This window comes from Chrysemys picta, chromosome 7 (assembly GCF_011386835.1).
Source record: "Chrysemys picta bellii isolate R12L10 chromosome 7, ASM1138683v2, whole genome shotgun sequence".
Classification (NCBI taxonomy): Eukaryota; Metazoa; Chordata; order Testudines; family Emydidae; genus Chrysemys; species Chrysemys picta.
The window spans coordinates 28,648,173-28,668,172 of record NC_088797.1 but is presented as its reverse complement, the minus strand read 5'-3'; the positions used below and the strand labels follow the sequence as shown (position 1 = coordinate 28,668,172).

Sequence of the window (20,000 nt, the reverse complement as noted above, 5' to 3'; positions counted from 1 at the left end):
CAGAGTTGTTCATGGTTTTGAAGAAGGACAAGCTTACATTTGGTCTTCCTGGACAAAGGAAGAGTAACCATAAAACCTCTGTGCACATGTTCTCTTGGCTTCTTCACTGATAAGGGTACCAATATACTTCAACACCTGCCTGCAATTCCAAACGGCTCTGAAGTCTCTTCCTTGAGGTGCTGTTACACTAACCTCCAACATTAAATGGTTCCATGCAGAAGATCCACAAAAGAGCTACAAACTCCAAATCAGGGAATGATCTGGTGAATCACACAAGGAGTCAGGGCAAAGCCAAAGTATAGCTATGCATACCCCACACTGGAAAAACAAAGGGCCAGATCCTCAGCTGCATCAGTGCTGTGCATGGCATAGCAGGGGTGGTAAGAAACCACTATTACATCTCCCTCCTCCCTGTACCTATGCAATCAGCCCAAGGTGTAACTTACAGCAGCCTCAGGGCTGCTCTGAGCTGTGTTTGGCTCCAAAAGACCTCAACGGGCTATTCAAGCAGCTGAGGGGGCAACAGAACAGAGGAGCACTCTGACCATGCTCCCTTTCCCAACCCTGACATGCCACCCACATTAGGAACCACAAACTGGGGGGCAGGGCAGTTACATTGGCTCCTTCCACTAGGAGGCTTCCCAGGTAACCAGTTACATCAGCATTCCAGATGCTTTTTCAGAGCAGTGCGAAGGAACTGGGGAGGCATCGGAGGGGTGGACAGTGAATATTTGTCCACCAGAATAAATACTAACAATAAATTTATGCTGCTCTGAGTAGCATTAACTTGTTCCTGTCAAAAATCCACAGTGATATGGAAAAAGTAAACATGTTTGTGGATGTTTAATCACACAAGCGATGGGGTTGGGGAAAGATGTCATCTCAGCTTTGGCAAAGGTACCTGGAACAGTCTGCCTCATCTTTCCACACACTATGCCCTTTACTGCAGACTCTTCCATCCCAAAATGTCTAGTAGTGCAGTGCTCTGCATCTTCCCCAGCACATTTTCTGCAATACTTTGATCTCTTTGGTGTGTGGCTTTAGCCATGCCCGCTGCTGGTAATACACATTTTTTTTGTGACTGAATAGTATAATACAGACTAACATACATAGATCAGGTTTAAAGTACCCTTTTGAGGATCTTAGCCCACTGCCCAACATTTTATCACAAAGGAGAACATAACACCCTATGTTGGAGTCTATTTTAGGTCAAGGTGAGATAATGTGCCAGAAAAACCTACACTCAGAAATCTGGGGAGGTAGCATCATAGAAAGTGGAGCATGTTTGAACTTCACAGCTGGGAATTTTGAGGAGCTGTAACTCCCTTTGAGTTAAAAATATTTTAAAAGAAGTTAGACTGTGCAGATGAACATCTTTTAACTTTTCTTTAGTCTTTTCTCATTAACATATTAATGCAAACAGACATGTCACATCACTTTTCTCATGGACTGCAAAAGGGATGCCTGAGGGAGTTTGTCTACATAGATCATTATCACCGGCTTCTCATTTGTGGTCTGGAAGTTTACAATGAAGACACTCTACTTGCGCAGTATGAAAAATGATCACCAGTAGTATGAAAGAGGAAAAACGATCTTGCACAGTACAATAGTTGGCCTGGGGGAACTCCGTTTGTCACCAGCACTCTTCATATATCATTTCTCCTACAAATATCCCTGCATAATTTAAAATGAGACCACATTATTTAAGTGTATCATATAAAGCTATAATTCTAAATTATATGACAACTAGTCCATGATATTTAACTTTTGGTTCACTATCCAAACCACTAGTGCAGATTTAAAAATTGTGTCAGAGTCAGCTAATTCAATGAACATTTTTTTGACGATGAATTGGTATTTATGTAAGATTAAATTCACGCGGAGAAGGGAACGGAACTGTTCAGTAGCCCCAGACCCTGGCCCAGGGATAGATTTCACCTCACCAACATTTACACACATACTCGCACACACATACGCGTGCATGTGCACACACACACAGAGTTTGCCAGCCTGAAACAGACATTAATTACAGCAACAGAATACATTACTGTCAACACAGTTATTCTACATTAATAAATATAAATTGTTGTTCAAAATATTTACTGAGGCCTGCCATAAGTGCATAAGATGGGCTGGTTTGATAGCCTACAGCAGGTAAGTGTTATATACTACCAAGCAATTAATTAATTCAAGGCCAGATTCATCCTGGTGGAACCAGACTTCTGAGGTGAAATACTGGCTCAGTGAAGTCAATGGGAGTTTTACCATTGATTTCAGGGGGTTCAGGATTTCATCCATGGGCCGCACTGGCAGAAGGTCTGAGCAGGATCATGATGGGACAAGCCACCTACAAGCCCTGTTTCACTTGTGGGCCCAAAGCAAAACCCCAAAACTGACCTGACACTCCTGGAGAAGGGAGCAGAGCCACACAATTTTACAAAAGTCAATGATTAATACTATTAGCATAAAAGCAGAGCAATACAATCTGTGTTTACACATAGCTCTTAATTCTCAATACATGTTTCCTAAAACTTGGTTATTTTTAATATGAATGGTTCTAATAAATCAAATGGATGGTTAAACATATGTAGTGGACATAATGTAAAGCATTACCAAAAAATGCTGGACTGAACGTGTCTGATCATTTCTACCAGTATGCTAAAATGAGATCACCAATATAGCCTGTTAGAACCACCCAAGCAAATTAAATCAGTGCAGTGTGGCATTCTTGAGGCCAAGCTGAATTCTGAACAGAAAGGACGGGATTTTCAAGAGCAGTCAGCACTTGGTAACTCTGCTCCCATTAAAGTCAATGGTAAAATGCCCTAAATATTTTAGGGCCAGATCCTGCATCGGGTTCCACTAGCATCAAGCCTCACTGAAGCTAAAGGAACTCTGCACAGGTGCTGGGATCCATGTTGTCAGACTACATTGCAGAATTGGAGCTTTCATTTGTGCCTTAAATCTTTTTTCAACAGGTAAGTATTGTATTCCCCTAAATCACTGTGCAGGGAAAACGAGATGTTCTCATTTTCTGCCAGGTCAATCTGTAGTTGTCAGGAGATTATTTCATTTTAATAACAGAGCTTTGAATCTGCTATTACAATGAAGATGTATTCCTTTCCCCTTTAAAGTGATGCTCTCATTTCACGTCTATTAATCTAAGCATTTCTTAGACACCCCCACCACACTGCCTAATATTTATTTATACACACACACAAATAAACTGACTTCCAACTTTTTACCATAATTTAATTCCATTCCATTATATTTAAAGTTCAATAACATTCTTTCTAGAGCAGCCTACTTAATAAGGTTAGTCATTGCAGCCAGCTTGTCCTGCATGCGTTGGCTTAAAAATATGGTGCATTCCTGTTATGTTTGTTTCTTCGAAATATTTGCACAGATCAGACATACCAGTACTGCATAACCAAAAGTGTATAACAAAGTGAGTAAAGTGAACTCACTGGGACTTTTCCCTGAGTAAGGACCGCAAGATCAGGTCCATAATTAGTACTTCAGTGCAGTAGCTCAGCATTTTCTTAGACACATGCAGATATGCTTTGGGTCCCAATAATAGAAAATATGGTCTAGTGTATGAAAGCTGTTAAACTTCATGCAAACCAAGGCAATGGTTGTTGATACCGAATATTTAATCAAAACTATCATAGCAGGCAGAGAGATTTAGGAATAGAATTTTTCCTCTAAAGGCAACGTTGTTTATTACTATGATTATTGTAAATGGAATCACAGCTCTGTAAAAGATCTTGCTAGTGAACATGCTTTACAAGTCCCAAGCAAGCAGCTCGCATTTTTCTTTCTAACTACATTATGTCAATATTCCACCTTATCTTTTTCAAAGCTTTTAATCTGAATAGAGTCTTGACAGCTTTTCAATACAATTACACCAACGAACATGAACCTTTCCAGCCATCACTACCACTAAAAGGCTATTATGAAATGATTACCATGGAATTGCAGCTGCATTAGGGCCAAGTCATTTGCAGAGACTCTCTTTAATTTAAAACTCTTTCACTTATCTGAAAAACTTCGAGACGGTGGTGGCTGGTTAGAAGGGATGGGTCAATTCTTACAGGAATGAATCCTTCGCCCATTGAAGTCAGTGGCAAAATGCCCACTGAGTTCAATGGTGCAAGCTCAGCATAATTACCTGCATAGAAAAAAGCAACAGAGGGTCCTGTGGCACCTTTGAGACTAACAGAAGTATTGGGAGCATAAGCTTTCGTGGGTAAGAACCTCACTTCTTCAGATGCAAGGCTTGCATCTGAAGAAGTGAGGTTCTTACCCACGAAAGCTTATGCTCCCAATACTTCTGTTAGTCTCAAAGGTGCCACAGGACCCTCTGTTGCTTTTTACAGATTCAGACTAACACGGCTACCCCTCTGATACTTGACTGCATAGAAAAAAGGAATTCTGTGTAGGAGGTGATACCAACAGAAACAGAGATGCACCTTCAAATTGAGTACTCAGGCCTCTCCTCTCAGATTGGCCCAAACAGTAACTCATCTTTGCCTTTGACTGAAAAAGTACAGGAAGCAAAGCTGATTACTGCAAACTCCCTTCTTAAAAGACCAAGGAGCCTGCATCATGGTGTGGTCCTCGCCTGAAATAAAGGAATCAGTTATTCCTAGGATACCCAGTGCCTTACAGCTTGGGCTATTATTGTCCTGTGCTTATAACACTGTGTTATGCGGGTGCATTCCGTTAATGAGAACCTTCAGTGCGTTTGCCAACCCATCCTCTCCCTGCAAGAAGCCAGCTTATCTGATGACCCCGTTTGACACCACTTGCCTCCTTGGAGCTAAGAGTCCCAAATCCAGCAAACTGAGCTATGGCGACAGCAGACAGTCAGGAAGTCAGTACCAATTAAGGCCATTTCAAGGGATCCGGACACATCGACAATGTTTGACATTCAAAAAGCCGCTCTCCTTGGAGCCACCACGCAGCTTCGAGTGCAAGTTTATGGTGTATTTCAAAACCGCACTGGAGCTGTCTAACCCGGCTGGGGAAAAGGTGACCGTAAAAAGCTGAACTCAGAGGCTGCTGCCTGTTTCCTGCAAGCGGGGTGAATCCCCAGCAATGGGAGTGCCCCCGTGCACAGCTCTGACCCTCCCCGCTTCCCCGGGAGCGCAACACCCAGAGGGAAAGCAGCCGCCTCTCTCCAGCAGCGGCATCCCCCAACGCCAGGCTGACTCCCTGGCCCCGACAGCCAGGGTCCCTGCACCGGGCACAACCGCTCAGCCCGCGTGGGGGGCTCTTCAGAGCTGGAGTCACCCGCTCAGCTCGGCGGGGCTGCTGCAGCTCCGGCTCCCTTACCTGTGTAGTTATTCGGGGCATTGCGCCCGTCCTCTCGGGGCCCGCCCGTCCTCGAGACATCCAGCCCGGAGGCGGTGGCCGCTTGCATGGCTGGCGCCCGGGCTGGGGTTGAGCCAGGCGAGCTCTTCCCGCAGGTGCAGGGTTCGCCGCAGCCCCTCGGAGGCGGAACGATTCGCCGCCCAGCAGGACACGCGGCGGCTGCCAGCCCCGCCGCGCTGCTCAGTCCCGAATGCCCCGGGCGCGGCTGGAGAGCGCAGCTGGGCCGGGGTTCGCCCCCTCCCGCCCCCAGCAGACACACTCACTTCTCCTTCCCCAGATTCGCTGCTCTCATTTCCCCTCGCCGCCTGCGAACTGCAGCAGCAGCCCGGCACCGGAGGAGACCCCCCCACCCCCGATCTGCAGAGCTAGCCGCTTGCCCAGACTGGAGGAGAATCGTCTCCTTCCATCCAGCCCCTTTGCGCTCCGGGCTCCCTTGGCAGCCAGAGATTTGCAGGCAGCCAGCTCCCCTGCTGCTGATCTAGCCTGGGCCAGGCGCTACACCGGCTCCTCAGCAGCGGGCACTACAGAGGCTGCGAGCCCCGGCCTGACACTGGGGTTAGAGGGGCTGATAAAGGCAGGCGAGAGCCTGGGAACGCAGCTCCCCAGCGCAGCCCGACCTGCCAGAGAGCCGTGGGCACCCACCCCCGCAGGGGCTTGGACGCCGGCTTGCTCCAAGACGTGGCTCTTTGCCCGTTGATGGCTGGCGGAACTTCCAGCCAGTGCTGTGACGGCAGGAGGGGGCTCCTGGCGATCAGCAGGCGAGGGTGGGACCCCCTCCGCCTTCCTGGATGTCACCCTTAATCCCTGGCCTTGGCGCTGATAACATAATCCCCTCCACGGCTGCCGGGGCCTGGCTGACCGGCTGGAGGAAGCTAAACTGAGCTGGACTGGGCTGAGGCTGCAGGCAAGTGTCATCTGCTTCCCCTGGGATACCCTAGTGATGAGGAGAGGGAAGTCCCAGAGAGCGAGGGCAGATGGTGGCTATATGGCGATTGACATTTCTCGACTCAGGAGGGCGCTTCTCACATCCTCAAAAACAAATGGGAGGTAAAGGGAAGGTGCAGAAAAAGGAGAATGCGGGATCAAGGAACAGAAGCAACACAAAGGTTGTAGCTGTATCTATGCAGGGGTCTTTACTCTGCAGGCAATATTACTGGGTTCGGCTGTCAGCAAGTGTTCCCTTGAGTGGCACCATCCATGCACCCAGTACTGCACTGCTTGACAGCAATGGTCATTACTGAGAGCAATAGAGTTTCAAGGCCCCCCTATACCACTGAGCTGGAGAACTTCAATCTAAACAGATAAGGCGGACAAAGGGTGGGAGGAAGGAAGCACTATTAACATTTTACACATGGGGAACTGAGTTGCAAAGATTAAGTAACTTGTCCCACATTTCTCAAGAAGCCTGTGCAGACCCTAGTCTCCTGAGTTCCAGTCCAGTGCTTTAACCACAAGATCATCTTTCCTAACTTAATGGGACATCAGCCATCTCAATACTACTTACAACAGTGTTACCACAGTGTTTGGGGCCATTGCCGGAGAATATTGGAGGATTTTTAAGGATGCAGCTTGACTCATTATTTCAAAGACCTCTTCAGAAGGAACCAAGATTTCCCATCTGTTCCATACCACGATAGCAATAACCCCTTATTGTGCTGCCGCTACAGACTGTGTCATTGTTTCCACTAGCTCGGTTTTCCTAGTGATTGTAGATCAGACCCTTCATTCCCTAAAGATACTCTCAAATACAAGCTGAAATCAAAACAAGTTTCTGCCTGAGAACAATGATTTTGTTTGCTATATTTTATATATTTAATGTAAGGTTTAAACCTAGCAACCTACAGACGCTTCCAGTGAAGGAAGGATAAGATGCTTGAAGTTATTCTTAGTATAAAGTACCACCCATTAAGACATATTGGCCTAGATTCTCAGCCATACTGAGACTACTTTGTCTCAATCTGCAAGCACAACATGGTTATAAATTCAGCGGGTCCAACAACTGGAAAATTTTCCCATTGCAAGGGGATCCTCATGTGGTGCAGAGCCATCTAATTTGTCTGGCATGGCTTGTTCATTGTAAACAATTCTGCTTCTTGCGCATCATGCCATTATATTCTAGGATCCAGATCTGACACCGTATGTGTCACCATATGGTCACGGAAGTTTGTTCTATTATTTTACTAGGCTACAAAGTTAAACTTATTGGACAGACAGTGCCACAATCACTTTACTTTACAGCTGGATGGGACTTGCCACTGTGCACACCACATTTAATAGGGCACCAACCCATAACATTCACAGCTTTCACATAACACCTACAACTTTCGCTCGCTCGCTCTTTTTTTTTTTTTTTTAAATAAAAGATCACAGATGGTTCTTTACTTACATTACTGTCAGTGGACAAGCCTGGGGTTTGGTGATCTCTCTGATTTGCTGACGTTGGCACCAGCAGCTGATCTGGAAACGATGTACTTCAGCGGGTTGTGTTGTTTGGCGAAGCAGACGTAATAGCAGGGACAGAAGGGCGCGTCGGTCGATATTGCTGAGCATATGGCGCTGGGCCCAGCCTAATTGCTGGGGCCATTAACTCTCACTCTGGTGATTTACCGTCTCGTTATTTTTGAGCCAGAGCTTTGTTCCAGAACCACAGTTCATAGCCATGGATTGGAGAGATGAGATCCTACAAAACACCAAACACACAAACAATGTAACAAATTCCACTGCCAAGATTGTTTTGGCAACATATGATGGAGTGAAGTGAAATGGCGACTCAGCCACAGGTATGATATGCCACTGGATATGGACATTCTTCATTGTGAGTCCACAAAGAATACTGCCTGGTATGTCCACATCTATAACCAAAATATGTCTAAAACAAAAAATTCATGTGGGTTAGAATGACAGATCAGACTTTGGGGAAATACTACAGTTTCTGATGCACTGCACTGAAATTCCTTTCCACTCCCTATGGCTACACAACAGAAGCAGAGTACAAACATGCTACGAAAGGCTGGTCCCTTTCTAGATTCTACACAGAATAAAAACATTTGTAATCATCATAATTAGCACTTATGTTACATAGCGACTTCCATCCAGGATCTCAAAGCGCTTCACAAATATTATCTGATTAAACCTCACACTCCCGCTAAGAGGTAGGCCCAGTCAGTATTAACCAAATTTACAGATGGGGAAACTGGGCACAGAGAGGTTAAATTATTTATTCAACTTCAAAGAGGTCACTGGGTAAGCCAAGATTCGGAGACTTTTTTTTTTTTAATTGGGCAAACCATTGACTTCTCTGGGAGCTGCAGATGCACAGAAATTCTTTGGATCAGGCCTATAGAGAAGCCCACTGTACCTGGAATAGACTACTCTCCGGACAGCAAAACTAAAGGGATAGTTATCGCCTTTGGGTTCAGTTGTCTGAGTGATTTAGTGAGGTACCGAGTTGTTTGCTAATATTATACAAAATTAAGACTGTTGCAGCTACCAGGGGAAATGCATTTCAAATCCACAAGCAGGTACCTGTAAGAGGAGGCAATGTGCATGTATTGTGTAAGAGGGTCTTTGTGAGTAACATGTTCCGAAACTGACTAAGGGCACGTCTTCACTACCCGCCGGATCGGCGGGTAGTAATCGATCTATTGGGGATCAACTTATCGCGTCTAGTGAAGACGCAATAAAATCGATCCCCGATGGCTCTGCCATCAACTCCGGAACTCCACCGCGGCAAGAGGTGGAAGCGGAGTCGATGGCGGCGCGGCAGCGGTCGACTCGCCGCCGTCCTCACAGCCAGGTAAGTCGACCTAAAATACGCAACTTCAGCTACGCTATTCATGTAGCTGAAGTTGCGTATCTTAGGTCGCCCCCCTTCCCCCCCCCGTAGTGTAGACCTAGCCTAATAGTATTATATGCAGTATTGTTGAAGCTTTGTTGAGTCCAGCATATGAGAGAGACAAGATGGGTGAAGTAATATCTTTTATTGGACCAACTTCTGAAGAAGAGCTCTATGGAGCTTGAGCGATAGTCCCTTTCACCAGCAGTAGTTGGTCCGATAAAAGATATTACCTCATCCTTGTCTCTCTAATAATACTGTACACATTTGAGTCAAGCTTCAGGGCAGTGATTGCTTCTTAACATGTATTTGTAAAACAGAGTCCCAGTCTTGATGGAGTCCTCTTGGTGTTACCAATAAATAACATTAGGAGCTGGGTGAAACCTTGTTATGGATTGAGTTAAAACCTTATTGAGATTGATGGGTGTGAACACACACTTCAATTAACATAAATGTGTGGGCAAATTAATCACAATCCCCTACCTAAAACAAAAAGGTTTATGTGACACACTCAAGAATTTTGGACTATGTGGGCAGAGGGGATTTGTGCTGATTATTGTTTTGAGAGAGAGGCAGAGAGTGTGTGTGTATATGTGTGTATATATATATAAAACACAAAACCAGAGACAGACAGACAGACAGCCTGAAGAAATCCAAGCAAATGCTTGCAAGCACCGTTTGACCCTGAAAGAAACCTAGAGAGAAGTTCTGGATGCTGGCTGAAAAGAAGCTTGGTCCTGTAAGCTGAGGGCTGGTCTATGCTTAAATTTTAGATCAACATAGCTAGGGTGCTCAGGTCATGAAAAATCTACATCCCGACCAATGCAATTATGCTGACCTAACCCCTGGTGCAGATGCAGCTCTATCGACAGAAGAATGCTTCTGTCGACCCAACTACCATCGCTTGGGGAGGTGGTATTCCTACAGCAATGGAAAAACGCCTTCCGTCATTGTAGGCTGTGTTTATGCTACAGCGTTATGCCAGCACAGCTAGGGCACCCACTATAGTCCGTGTAGCATAGACATGGCCTACCCCTTTTGCCTTGGGTTCCTCCTGCATTCAGAGAAGCAGGACTTTGTACATTCCTTGTAAAGAAAGAAGATTGCATCAAAGATATCACCAGATTTTTCATCTATTTCTACTCCCATATAGAGCATCCCCAGGGCTCCAAACTTCAATTAGCCACTCAGGTCAAAGAGGGTTAACAACAGGCGAGTGGATTAGATCTGGGTGAAATTTTTCAGCCAAAACTATTTTTGGTGGGAAAAAATGACACTGAGATGTTTTGCAAAATTTGTGTTGGTTTCACCAATTGTTTCAGATGAAAGGAAAAAAACCTGAAAAAAAATTAGAAATATTTCCTTTTGACATTTTCAAAACAAAACATTTTGATTTTTCAGCTCATCACTTTTCATTTTGAAATTCCCTTCAGTTTTATTAAAAAACAATTTAAAACGTTTTTTAAAAGGCTCAAAATCAAAGTGAAACATTTCATTTCAAACAAAACATTTCGTTCAAACTGAAATTATTTCCCCCACCTTTTGTTTTGCTGAACATTCTGAAAAAAAATCATTTTTGGTTGGACTTAAAACAATTTTTTTTCAAAATAGCCAGTGAACTGAAAATTCTGTTGTTTGCACAGCTAGATAGCCACCTTCCTGGCTATTGCACAATTTTATATCAGAGTGAAAGAGAAAACATGTGACAAACAGGAGCCAAAATTAGATGAATCACTATAGAGCAGAAAAACAAAGGCTTTACCACAATCAGGAACCTAAACACCACATACCTCATATGTCCCACCACCGTCTAGTGTCAAAATGCAATAATGTGAACAGGTCAGAAGTTACTTCCACTAAAGCCTTCGGTTCATCTTATGTTTCACCAAACTATACAGTGAAAATAAACAAGTCATTCTTTAATATTCTTTGAATATATTTTTAAATGACAGTTTCTTTCAAACCACAGGCCTCTGTTAATAAAAGAGAATATATTGCATGTACGTCTTTACTGAAAGTCTTCATCATTAGGAGTTGACACAGTTTGCTGTTAAAATAGGAATATGTATGTTTAGAGAAATGACGACACTCTCCTGCAGTCCTTACCTTAGGCCTGATCCTACCCAGTGCTTGTGGGCAGTGCTGCATGTAAAAACACATGGGGAAAAGGAATGAACAGGGAGCTCTGAGGACCCCGATTCTGTATTCTTGAAAGCTCTGATCATAGCCACCCAGCTACTTCGGTCAATTGTGGGAATAAGAGCAAAGGCTGCAACCATGCTTAACTAGGATGACCAGGCAATAACAAGGGAACACCCCCAAACTGTATAGCAAAAATGGGATTTTCCTATAATCTAAAAACCTCACACTTTCTTTACAGGGCACAATCCAATATTATTAAGGGCTTGGGTACAGTGTGTGTGCATAGATCAATGAATTTCTTGTAAATGCGGCTATAAAAAGCACTTGTGGTCATTTATTATACTAGAGATACAGCAATATGTGCCCATGGATCTCTGATCAGAACAGAATCTGAAAACAGTACGTTCATTTAAGGAGGGATCAAATTCATCCCCATGGAACAGCGATGAACACCACAGCGTAAGAGGACAATTGCTCTTAATATACATGCATTTTTGCTTGAGAAAACAATCATTCTGGAAACAATCATTTCTGTCTCCAGTACAATACAGCTTTATTTTGAAAGGTGTCTTTCCTGCAAACTATAGCCTTGTAGAGAGAGATAGCACCGTTACCGTTCAGCAGAGATAACCTTACCAAGTCATGTTTGGTTTTGGATTCAGTGCCCATGATAATCTGGACTATGTCACTTGCTAAATTTTCACAGTTCACTTGTGAAAATTTTAATAGCAAACAAATAATTCTCTTCCCCTTTTGTTTGCTCCATTTCTAGGAATAGGAGGGAGACAAAACTTTTAAAAACATGCAAATCCCAGTGTTACAAACATGCTAACTGCACAGCATCATAGAATATCATAGAATAGAATATCAGGGTTGGAAGGGACCTCAGGAGGTCATCTAGTCCAACCCCCTGCTCAAAGCATCATGAAGTTGGGCAGCCCTCACCATTACTGATAAACACATGGGAACCTATTGCAAACCCACCTCAGGTTGCCTATATTAACAATAGAAGCACATAGCAAAAACAGTCCAGAGCAGACTCCTTCTTCACTGTCACCCAAACCAATAAGTTTCCCTCTTTCCCATCTTTCCACCAAAGATGGTGCTCTCTCATTCTCACCTAGTCCCTGAACCCCCATGGTCCCCCGCCATCCAGCCTGCACTCTCATCACCATCTTTTACACCCAGGACCCTGAACACTTACTGATATCTTTGGAGTGGAGGGCCTGGAGACTTCCATCAGGCTTGGGAGGATACTAAATAGCTATCCCCTCCTGCAGTGAATTTTGGTGATGGCTTGTCAGACAAGGGCCACCCCCTTCTCATCTATGGGCCCTTCGTGCGGGAGATAGGCACTCACTAGTCAGCTGGAAGTGGGACAGTCAGCCACTGCATAACTACATGACCCAGAAGCCCACAGACTGGGTCATTGCATTTGTACCACCCCACGTCTGGGGAGGGGAGAGAGCCTTCCGAGGATACTCCTGGGGGAATTCTGTGCCACTCCACAATGCAGAATTTTGCAGAAATTAATGTTGGGCGCACAGAATTTCCATTTCCCCCCACACAAAAAGGCTGCAGAGATGTTGGCCACCACTATGGGTTGCTGGACCCGGCAGAGCCCAGCTCTCAAATAGAAGACAAGGCTGGGGGGAGGGAGGGAGGGAAGGAAGAGGAACTGGAAGGTTACCAGCAGCTGCAGTTCCCCGCATGCCCTGAAGTAAGGAGGCGGCAGCAGCACACAAGAAACTCCTTCCAAACCCTGGACCCAGCATCAGGCTGTTTCTCCCTGGGGTCTAGGAGGGTAGGATCTGTGAGAGTCGGGGGGGGGGGGCCACAGCTGGGCTCTGGGAAAGAAGGGGGGTGAGTGCCTGGGCTGGAGTGGGCCCATGGCTGGGTTCTGTGGGGGGAGGAGGTGTGAGTGTCTGGGCCAGGGAGGGCCCCACACCTGGGCTTTGGGAGGGGACAGAGAAGCAGGAACTGGGTTGACGTGGGGGTTTCTTTAACTCTTTACTCCTGGGGGAAGTTTTTGTGTGTCTGTATTGTTACAGACATACTTGCTGACAGGTACTGTGAAATAAATTACCAAAATAATTGAAACTGGCGTGATTATATAGTGTTATTTTGACACACAAAATTTGCAGAGTTTTAAAACATTGTGTGCATCATTTTTAAATTTTTGGTGCAGAATTGCCCCAGGAGCATGAGGAGGCAGTAAGAAGGAGCAGCAAGTGGTGGTTTTAAGAGGCCTAGGTTTGGACTGAGTGTGGGGTGCTTGTGCCGGAAAAGAGTTAACAAGAGGAATAGGAAGGACGTAGGAGAAAGAAGTGGAGGGAGAAAAGATACTTGACAGCTGAGAACCGAAATGAAATGTGGCTGCAAAGACACCTGAGGCTAGTTCTAGAGAGCAAGTCCAGCAGAGGAGAAGACTCCCACACTGGGTAGAGTGAGTGTGTAGGGTAGACGAACAAACAGGAGAATGGTGCTAGAAATAGGAGTGAGTGAATGAGGAAGAGAGAGAGAGATTCCTCTCAGCTAAGAATATTGCTGGGCTGAGCAATATCACTGAAAACCCAATAGCTCCTAGAAACAAGATCTTTTGTAAAGATTTAAGAATTGTTGCCTTTAAACATGAATAGAATTTCTCATAGGAAACACAAGATCCTCAGAATCCGAGTATTATCAACAAGTTAGCAGATTTCACCATGAAAGAAGGCAAGAGGATTTACTTCTCACAGAGGATGACCCCCTCCCCTCCCCCGGGGAGTGGGAAAAAATAGACAACAGGAAATCAGAATGACCTTGAGCAAGGGCACACCTCTTAATCAGTAGCCAGCAGGAGCTGAGATTCTCTGTTTTAAAGCTTGCCACATTAGAGAACTTGTAATGGAGGGCTTAGACTGTGCACCCACCAATTTAAAAAAGTGTGAGCATATGTGGAGAGATTAGGATGGAAGAATTTCAAAGAAACATGGTCTGTCCAAATGGGTTTCCCAGTCCGATACCATACACAGAGCACAAAACCCCTTATTTGTCTGCATAACAATCTATACCTGTTCCTTTAAAAAACCCACTATTTTTAAAACAAAACAAAGGCCACAGAAAAAGAGGCTTCTGAGATGCATATTAATAAATTACTCACTTTTAAAAAATATTCTAAAGGATGAACCAAATTTGGCCCTCATGTACATTGGTCAAACTTCCATTGTCAGAGGGAGTTGTTGGTTCAGATGGCAGGGTTCATTTGGCCTTCTATATCTTAATCCTTCAGAATGTTTTTCATTGAGATGGATTCTAACCAATGGACAACAAAATATATACCTGAATTTACCATCTTTGCTTTTTATTAAATGACTCTGATGTTCTTCTGGATTTTCCTCACTATATAATAAATAACTGAAAAGGATGCACCATGCCCTTGAAAGTTCAAATTCATAACAGCAAGAACAAACACAATGATGATCACTTTCCCAAAGTCTCTTTAAGTGAGTTATTTTCCCTTATGGGACATGCCAATTTGATCTAATACACAAGAAAAGTAATTATTAGGGTCTGTATGCTAATTTCCCTACCGCAAGCTAAACACCGGAGTTGGAGACATTCCAAACACATTGTGTGATTTGGCAGCACTCCCAAACCTGCCAAGATACCAATTATGGGATGTATCTTTTGATTTTTTTTTCCGTATCCACGCAGTTTATGCATCTTGATACTCTGAAGACTCAGGAGCTTATTGTTAATGAGTGCAGGCAAAGAAAGAAATATATTCCTGACCCAAGCTGTGAGGAGATACATCAGCAACTTCTGAAAGTGCAAGTGGCTGAAATAACTCAATTGAAGCTAGTTGCTCTCTGTTTATTACTCTGTATAAAATACAGTTGCACTTCATGCAAGCGGCTTTCTGCAATAGCCATTTGTCAGGCTTTCAACATGTTAATGTGAACAGAAAAACTATAACTTAAATATTTGGCCTGAAGTGAAAACCTGCTCTGTTACCAGTGTGCAATGTTGTTAGAATTATTTGTGGGTTAAATCCTATTAACAAGGGCTGTTAAGAAAGAGCGTCTCATGTCCATTTGATTTAATCGTGAAATGTTGTACCTCCTTAAATAAAAATCAAGAGGCAGAGCAATCTTCCTGGTGCAAATCTGCCAGCTGTATACTGTATAAACCACATTTAATTCTACAAGCTGAATCATCTTAATAGCTTACTTTGGGCTTATTCAAAGGAATTGCAGTACTCTGACTACAACTCACCAAGAGCTCTATTCTCAAATAAATAGCTTCTGAGGCAGGCACAGATGTCAGACATTAGGTGCAATTTCAAGGCCAAAAATAAAACAAGTTCCCCTCTGCAGCAGGCACAGAATCCACATTAAGCATTCTGCAGCCCCAGCCCTCAGCATGAAACCTGGAGCTTTGTCTGGATTGTTAGGGCACTCTGGTGAGTATGCTCAGCGGGTCTCTGCAAATCCTAACGTGGGGCTAACTTCTCCTTTGACTAACAGTTTTTTTTCCTTCAACGAGTTGAGGAGAACTTTGTGTCCTAGTGCCAGACTAGAAAATTCAGCAGAGGCACTTCTCTATGAGATATGAGCTGTCTATCAGAAGAAACCTCAATCCTATGTTAGCAGTTCAGAGACTCCTTGAGTTAATCAATGAAGTCCATTTCCTCTTGGTCTTACAGTTGACCAAACTGCACCCTAGTATCCAAGAAATGAAGCTGGTAAATGGTACTGCCAGAGCAATATAAGGAATGGGTCCGTTATGTCATAAGTGCTTTTAAAAAAGCTTTCAGGGCACAAATGAAAGATAAAAAGCTATATACGGCAGGAAGCTTTATGAAAGACAGATGTTTTCCCAGGCAGGATTTTCTAATTTTCGATTTTTGAAGGGATGTAACATTTTGAAGATTCAACTCTCTGAGCTTGGTCTTCCCAGCTTCAGTCACACAAGAAACCTGTTCCAGCCTACAGCTTCAAATACTTCCCAAACTGAAAAATTCAGTGGATGACTGTGCGTGAGGGATAAAATATTTCACAAAATCAGGTGCAACTTAAGAGGAGATTAGTCAAAACAAAGGGTTTTGGCAAACCTGCTGTGTTTTCTTTTGCAGTAGACAGGAAATATTTATATTTTAACTGAAGAGATCACTAACGGAGCCTGGGCTTCTGTCAAGACTCATCATGGTCAGGAAAATAATGAGGTTTCACACACCCACCGGGATTCATGATGGTTATTTGTGAATCCCAAAAATTCACACATTGTAGTACAAAGATTTATTCATTCAAAACCATGTCCGAGAATGTATAGTATTCATGGCTTGTTATTCTCATGATTAAAGTGCCTCAGTCATCCAGTCATGGAACAGAATCTACACCATGTGACTAGGCTGACCAACCACACAACACAAATAGCTGAAGGCTGAAACAAAAAGCCAAAAAAGGTAGGTTGAAAATTATTTTTCCAACCAGTTTGGATAAGATCACAAACAAATAAAATGTCAGACAATCCAGATCAGGTCATGAATATTTCATTGACTGAAAGAGAGACTATATTTGTAACAAACATTATTAACTAATAGTTTGACCACCGGTACTGCTTACTATTGAAATGTGTGAGAAAAGGATGAGGGAGGGATGCCTCCATGTACTACCTTTGAGCTGTGAGGTAAATGATGGGCATAAATGTAAAATGGATTTCAAAATGGTCTCACTAAGTATGAAACACACAAAAATTTCCGAAGTAGTGTTTCTAAATGTGGCCACACTTCCAGGTCCCCACTGGGCTGCGCATGCACATAATGTCTATTTATTTTGTTGACTGTTCCGTTTTAATATTTATCCAGTACTAAGTGAAAAAGCAATAGAACCGCTGTGTCTCTGGTCATATCTTTTTGCATATTGTATGTTCACAGTTGAGTAAGCAGTGAAAACATCCTGAAAAATACTATGCATTGGACACTTTACAGGACATCCAGTCAAAATAATATACTTTCCACTTTAATACATATACAGTTGAAGCAGCACATTCATCATGTTTCCTCTGTGGATGGGTGAATGACAAAGCTGAAAAAGAAGCTCACAAGTCTCAGTGACATCAGTGGCAAAACTCCCATTGAATTCAATGTGGCCAGGGTTTTTTTTATTCTACATCTCCGAGCGCATGTTTATTTACAGCCTGAGCCATTATGTCCAAAGAGTACAAGGGAGCACCTTAGCTAGCCAGGCATGCCTGCAAACAGACCAGTTGTGTGCACACAAGGATTCACACTCATAAATCAGGTGCATGCATAACTACGATGATCTGGCTCCTAGAGTAGCAAATTAGGAAGCAATAATAAATCTTGCCAAGACAAACTTGATTGACTTCGAATTAGCAGGCAATGGGAACTCAAACCAGCACATGCAGCTGTATAGGACCAATGGTATCATGGTCACAAAACCTTAGAAGCCCAAAGCATTTTTAGCATTTCTTCTTTTTTACCTTCTTCCTAAGACTATTTGGTCCATTTATTATTTTACTATCTATGTAGGGTCAAATTCTGCTTTCAGTTAGACCCTGCAGTTTTCAGTACTAATGCTGTGTGCTGAACAGCCCACCTTGTGAAAACGGCTGCATGCCTCATTAGTGTGAAGAGGTCTGGGTCCAGCACCCATTACACAATCAAGACCTCATAGTACTCTCTAGCCAACATGGTCTGTGCTATCTAATGCTAGCACATGGTTCCTCCTTAGGTCCTTAGTTACCCAGATGTAACGGTCATGAAAGGGATTGCTGACTGCACTACTAGTGCAATGCTCTCAGCCCGAGATGAATTAAGATCAGAGTTCCCTAAATTAACATAAATCTAAAATAATTGTTACAAAATAATAAGCCAAGTCTGAAAAGGAAGCAGTCAGAAATATATAGTACTGGCTGCTGCCATTCAAGCTAAAGAAAACGAAGAGCCAAATACAATAATTTCCTCCCTATCCAACAGCACTGTGCCAGAATTCTAGACTCAATGGTATTTAATGGTGCTTCAATCTCTTAAATTAGATTTCAGATTTAGCAAAAGAAAAGCCAGGAATCTGCAGAAAGTAAAACAACCTAAAATACCGAGGGTACATTGGACTAGATAGAAAATTCAGGGAAAGCAGCATTGCACCAAATGGGAAAGTCCAGAGATAAGTTCAAATGCATCTCTCCCGCCAGCGTTGTAAATGTGATCAAAGAACCTTTTGTGTGTTTAGCCCCTGGGGGAATATTTCCTTTCCTGTTGCTTTCCCATAAAATGAGACATCTGAAAGAGATCTTTCCGTTCCTGCACAGGTAAGATTCAGCCATCTCAGTTTACCCAACTCACAGTTGTGTTATTGCCTGAATCCGTATTGAAGTTCTCAATTCCTGTGGGACTGCAGTGTCAGAGTGTGCAATGTAATACAAGCAGCATGTCTCTGCTGCAATAAAAGGTCCACAGCAGCAAGTCCCAGAACCTGGGTCAACTGGTTTGGGCCGGTGGGGCTAAAACTAGCGTAGACATTCTGGCTCAAGCTGGAGCCTGGGCTCTGATACGCTACAAGGAAGTCAAAGAAGTCTCCCCCCTCTGCACCTTATTTATCACCAGCTGTAATTAGCTATAAAGGGACCAGCAATATTCCCAAGAAAACATATGCACACATCAATTTACATATACTTGTGCATACGCATTTATCACCTGTTGCCACCCCCCAGGGATCTGATCAGACTGGATTATAAAAACAAATCAGTGGGTGTAGATGTATTCTGGTAATGAGTGTTTTATTGGCTGTCGAGGTGTTTAACCTTCAAGATAACACAGCCTCCCACTATTATGTAAACACTTGAGTGCCGAGTGCAAGTGGGAAATTGACTTGAAACATTTTCAGGCTGCCTAAAGGCAGAAAAGAGGATGTTTGAAATGTACCCAGCCAGCAGCTTAGCTATCTGCTGGCCTCTGACTGTAACATTGTCTGTGGAGGTAACCAAAGGGGGAAACAGTGAAATTTCTGCTGCATCTAGCCTGCAATTTAAATGCAGCAAAAGGTATTCCAAAGGCAATACCCTTATGGCTCTCCCTATAGAGAGCGTAGAAGCATAGAGTATGATCCTCCTTGTTCACTAAACTAACCTGTCACCCAGTGCCAGGAATCAAACTTCTCACTTGCAGGGCATCCAGGGTCAGCCTCAGCAAGTGATCTCACTAGGACTGGAGGATGAATTTAGATCCTAAACCCAAGCAGATACAGTTTCTTTTTTGTAATTTATTACTTACAGCAATAGCCTCAACACTCCCCACTAAAATATGGGATATGGGAACTGAGAAAATGGAATCATATTTTGTCTAGATTATTAAATGTCAAATGTAGATATTACACCAGTTTGTGCTCAATGGGTTTTTAAAACATATGGCAAATGTGCCCGTTCTGTAAGATGCTGTGCTACATCTATAATAAACAATAAGCTACAGAGAAAAAAAAGAGATGGAATTTTCATTTTAAAACCAGATACAATAGAAAGTGAATGTTCCCCCCAGAAGAGCATGCTTGCTTTTGGCTAATACGATACAGTAAAACAGGCAAAAGAGAAAAGCACTAAAATAAGTTCTGCAGGAGTCTTTCATATTTACCACAGTTTCAGTCTGGTC

The 20,000-nt window shown here is 43.4% G+C and overlaps 1 protein-coding gene across 7 annotated transcripts in view; it reads right to left on the bottom strand.

Moving 5' to 3' along the window:
• Window positions 1-6,600, bottom strand: part of SUSD3 (sushi domain containing 3) — a 49,182-nt gene extending 42,582 nt beyond the window's left edge. For 4 of the 7 annotated variants that reach the window (XR_006174307.2, XM_005305433.4, XM_008179623.4 and 1 more), the window contains exon 1: window positions 5,338-6,600. Coding sequence is in view for 6 of the 7 variants with exons in the window: in XM_005305433.4 (XP_005305490.2) it covers window positions 5,338-5,425 (88 nt within the window). In the remaining variant the exon portion in view is untranslated. Of the gene's footprint in view, window positions 1-3,968; window positions 4,003-4,036; window positions 4,167-5,337 lie in introns of those variants that run through there. The other 3 variants (XM_042849779.2, XM_065551011.1, XM_024100311.3) reach the window with 2 other exon arrangements.
• Between the last annotated feature and the right edge of the window lie 13,400 nt (window positions 6,601-20,000).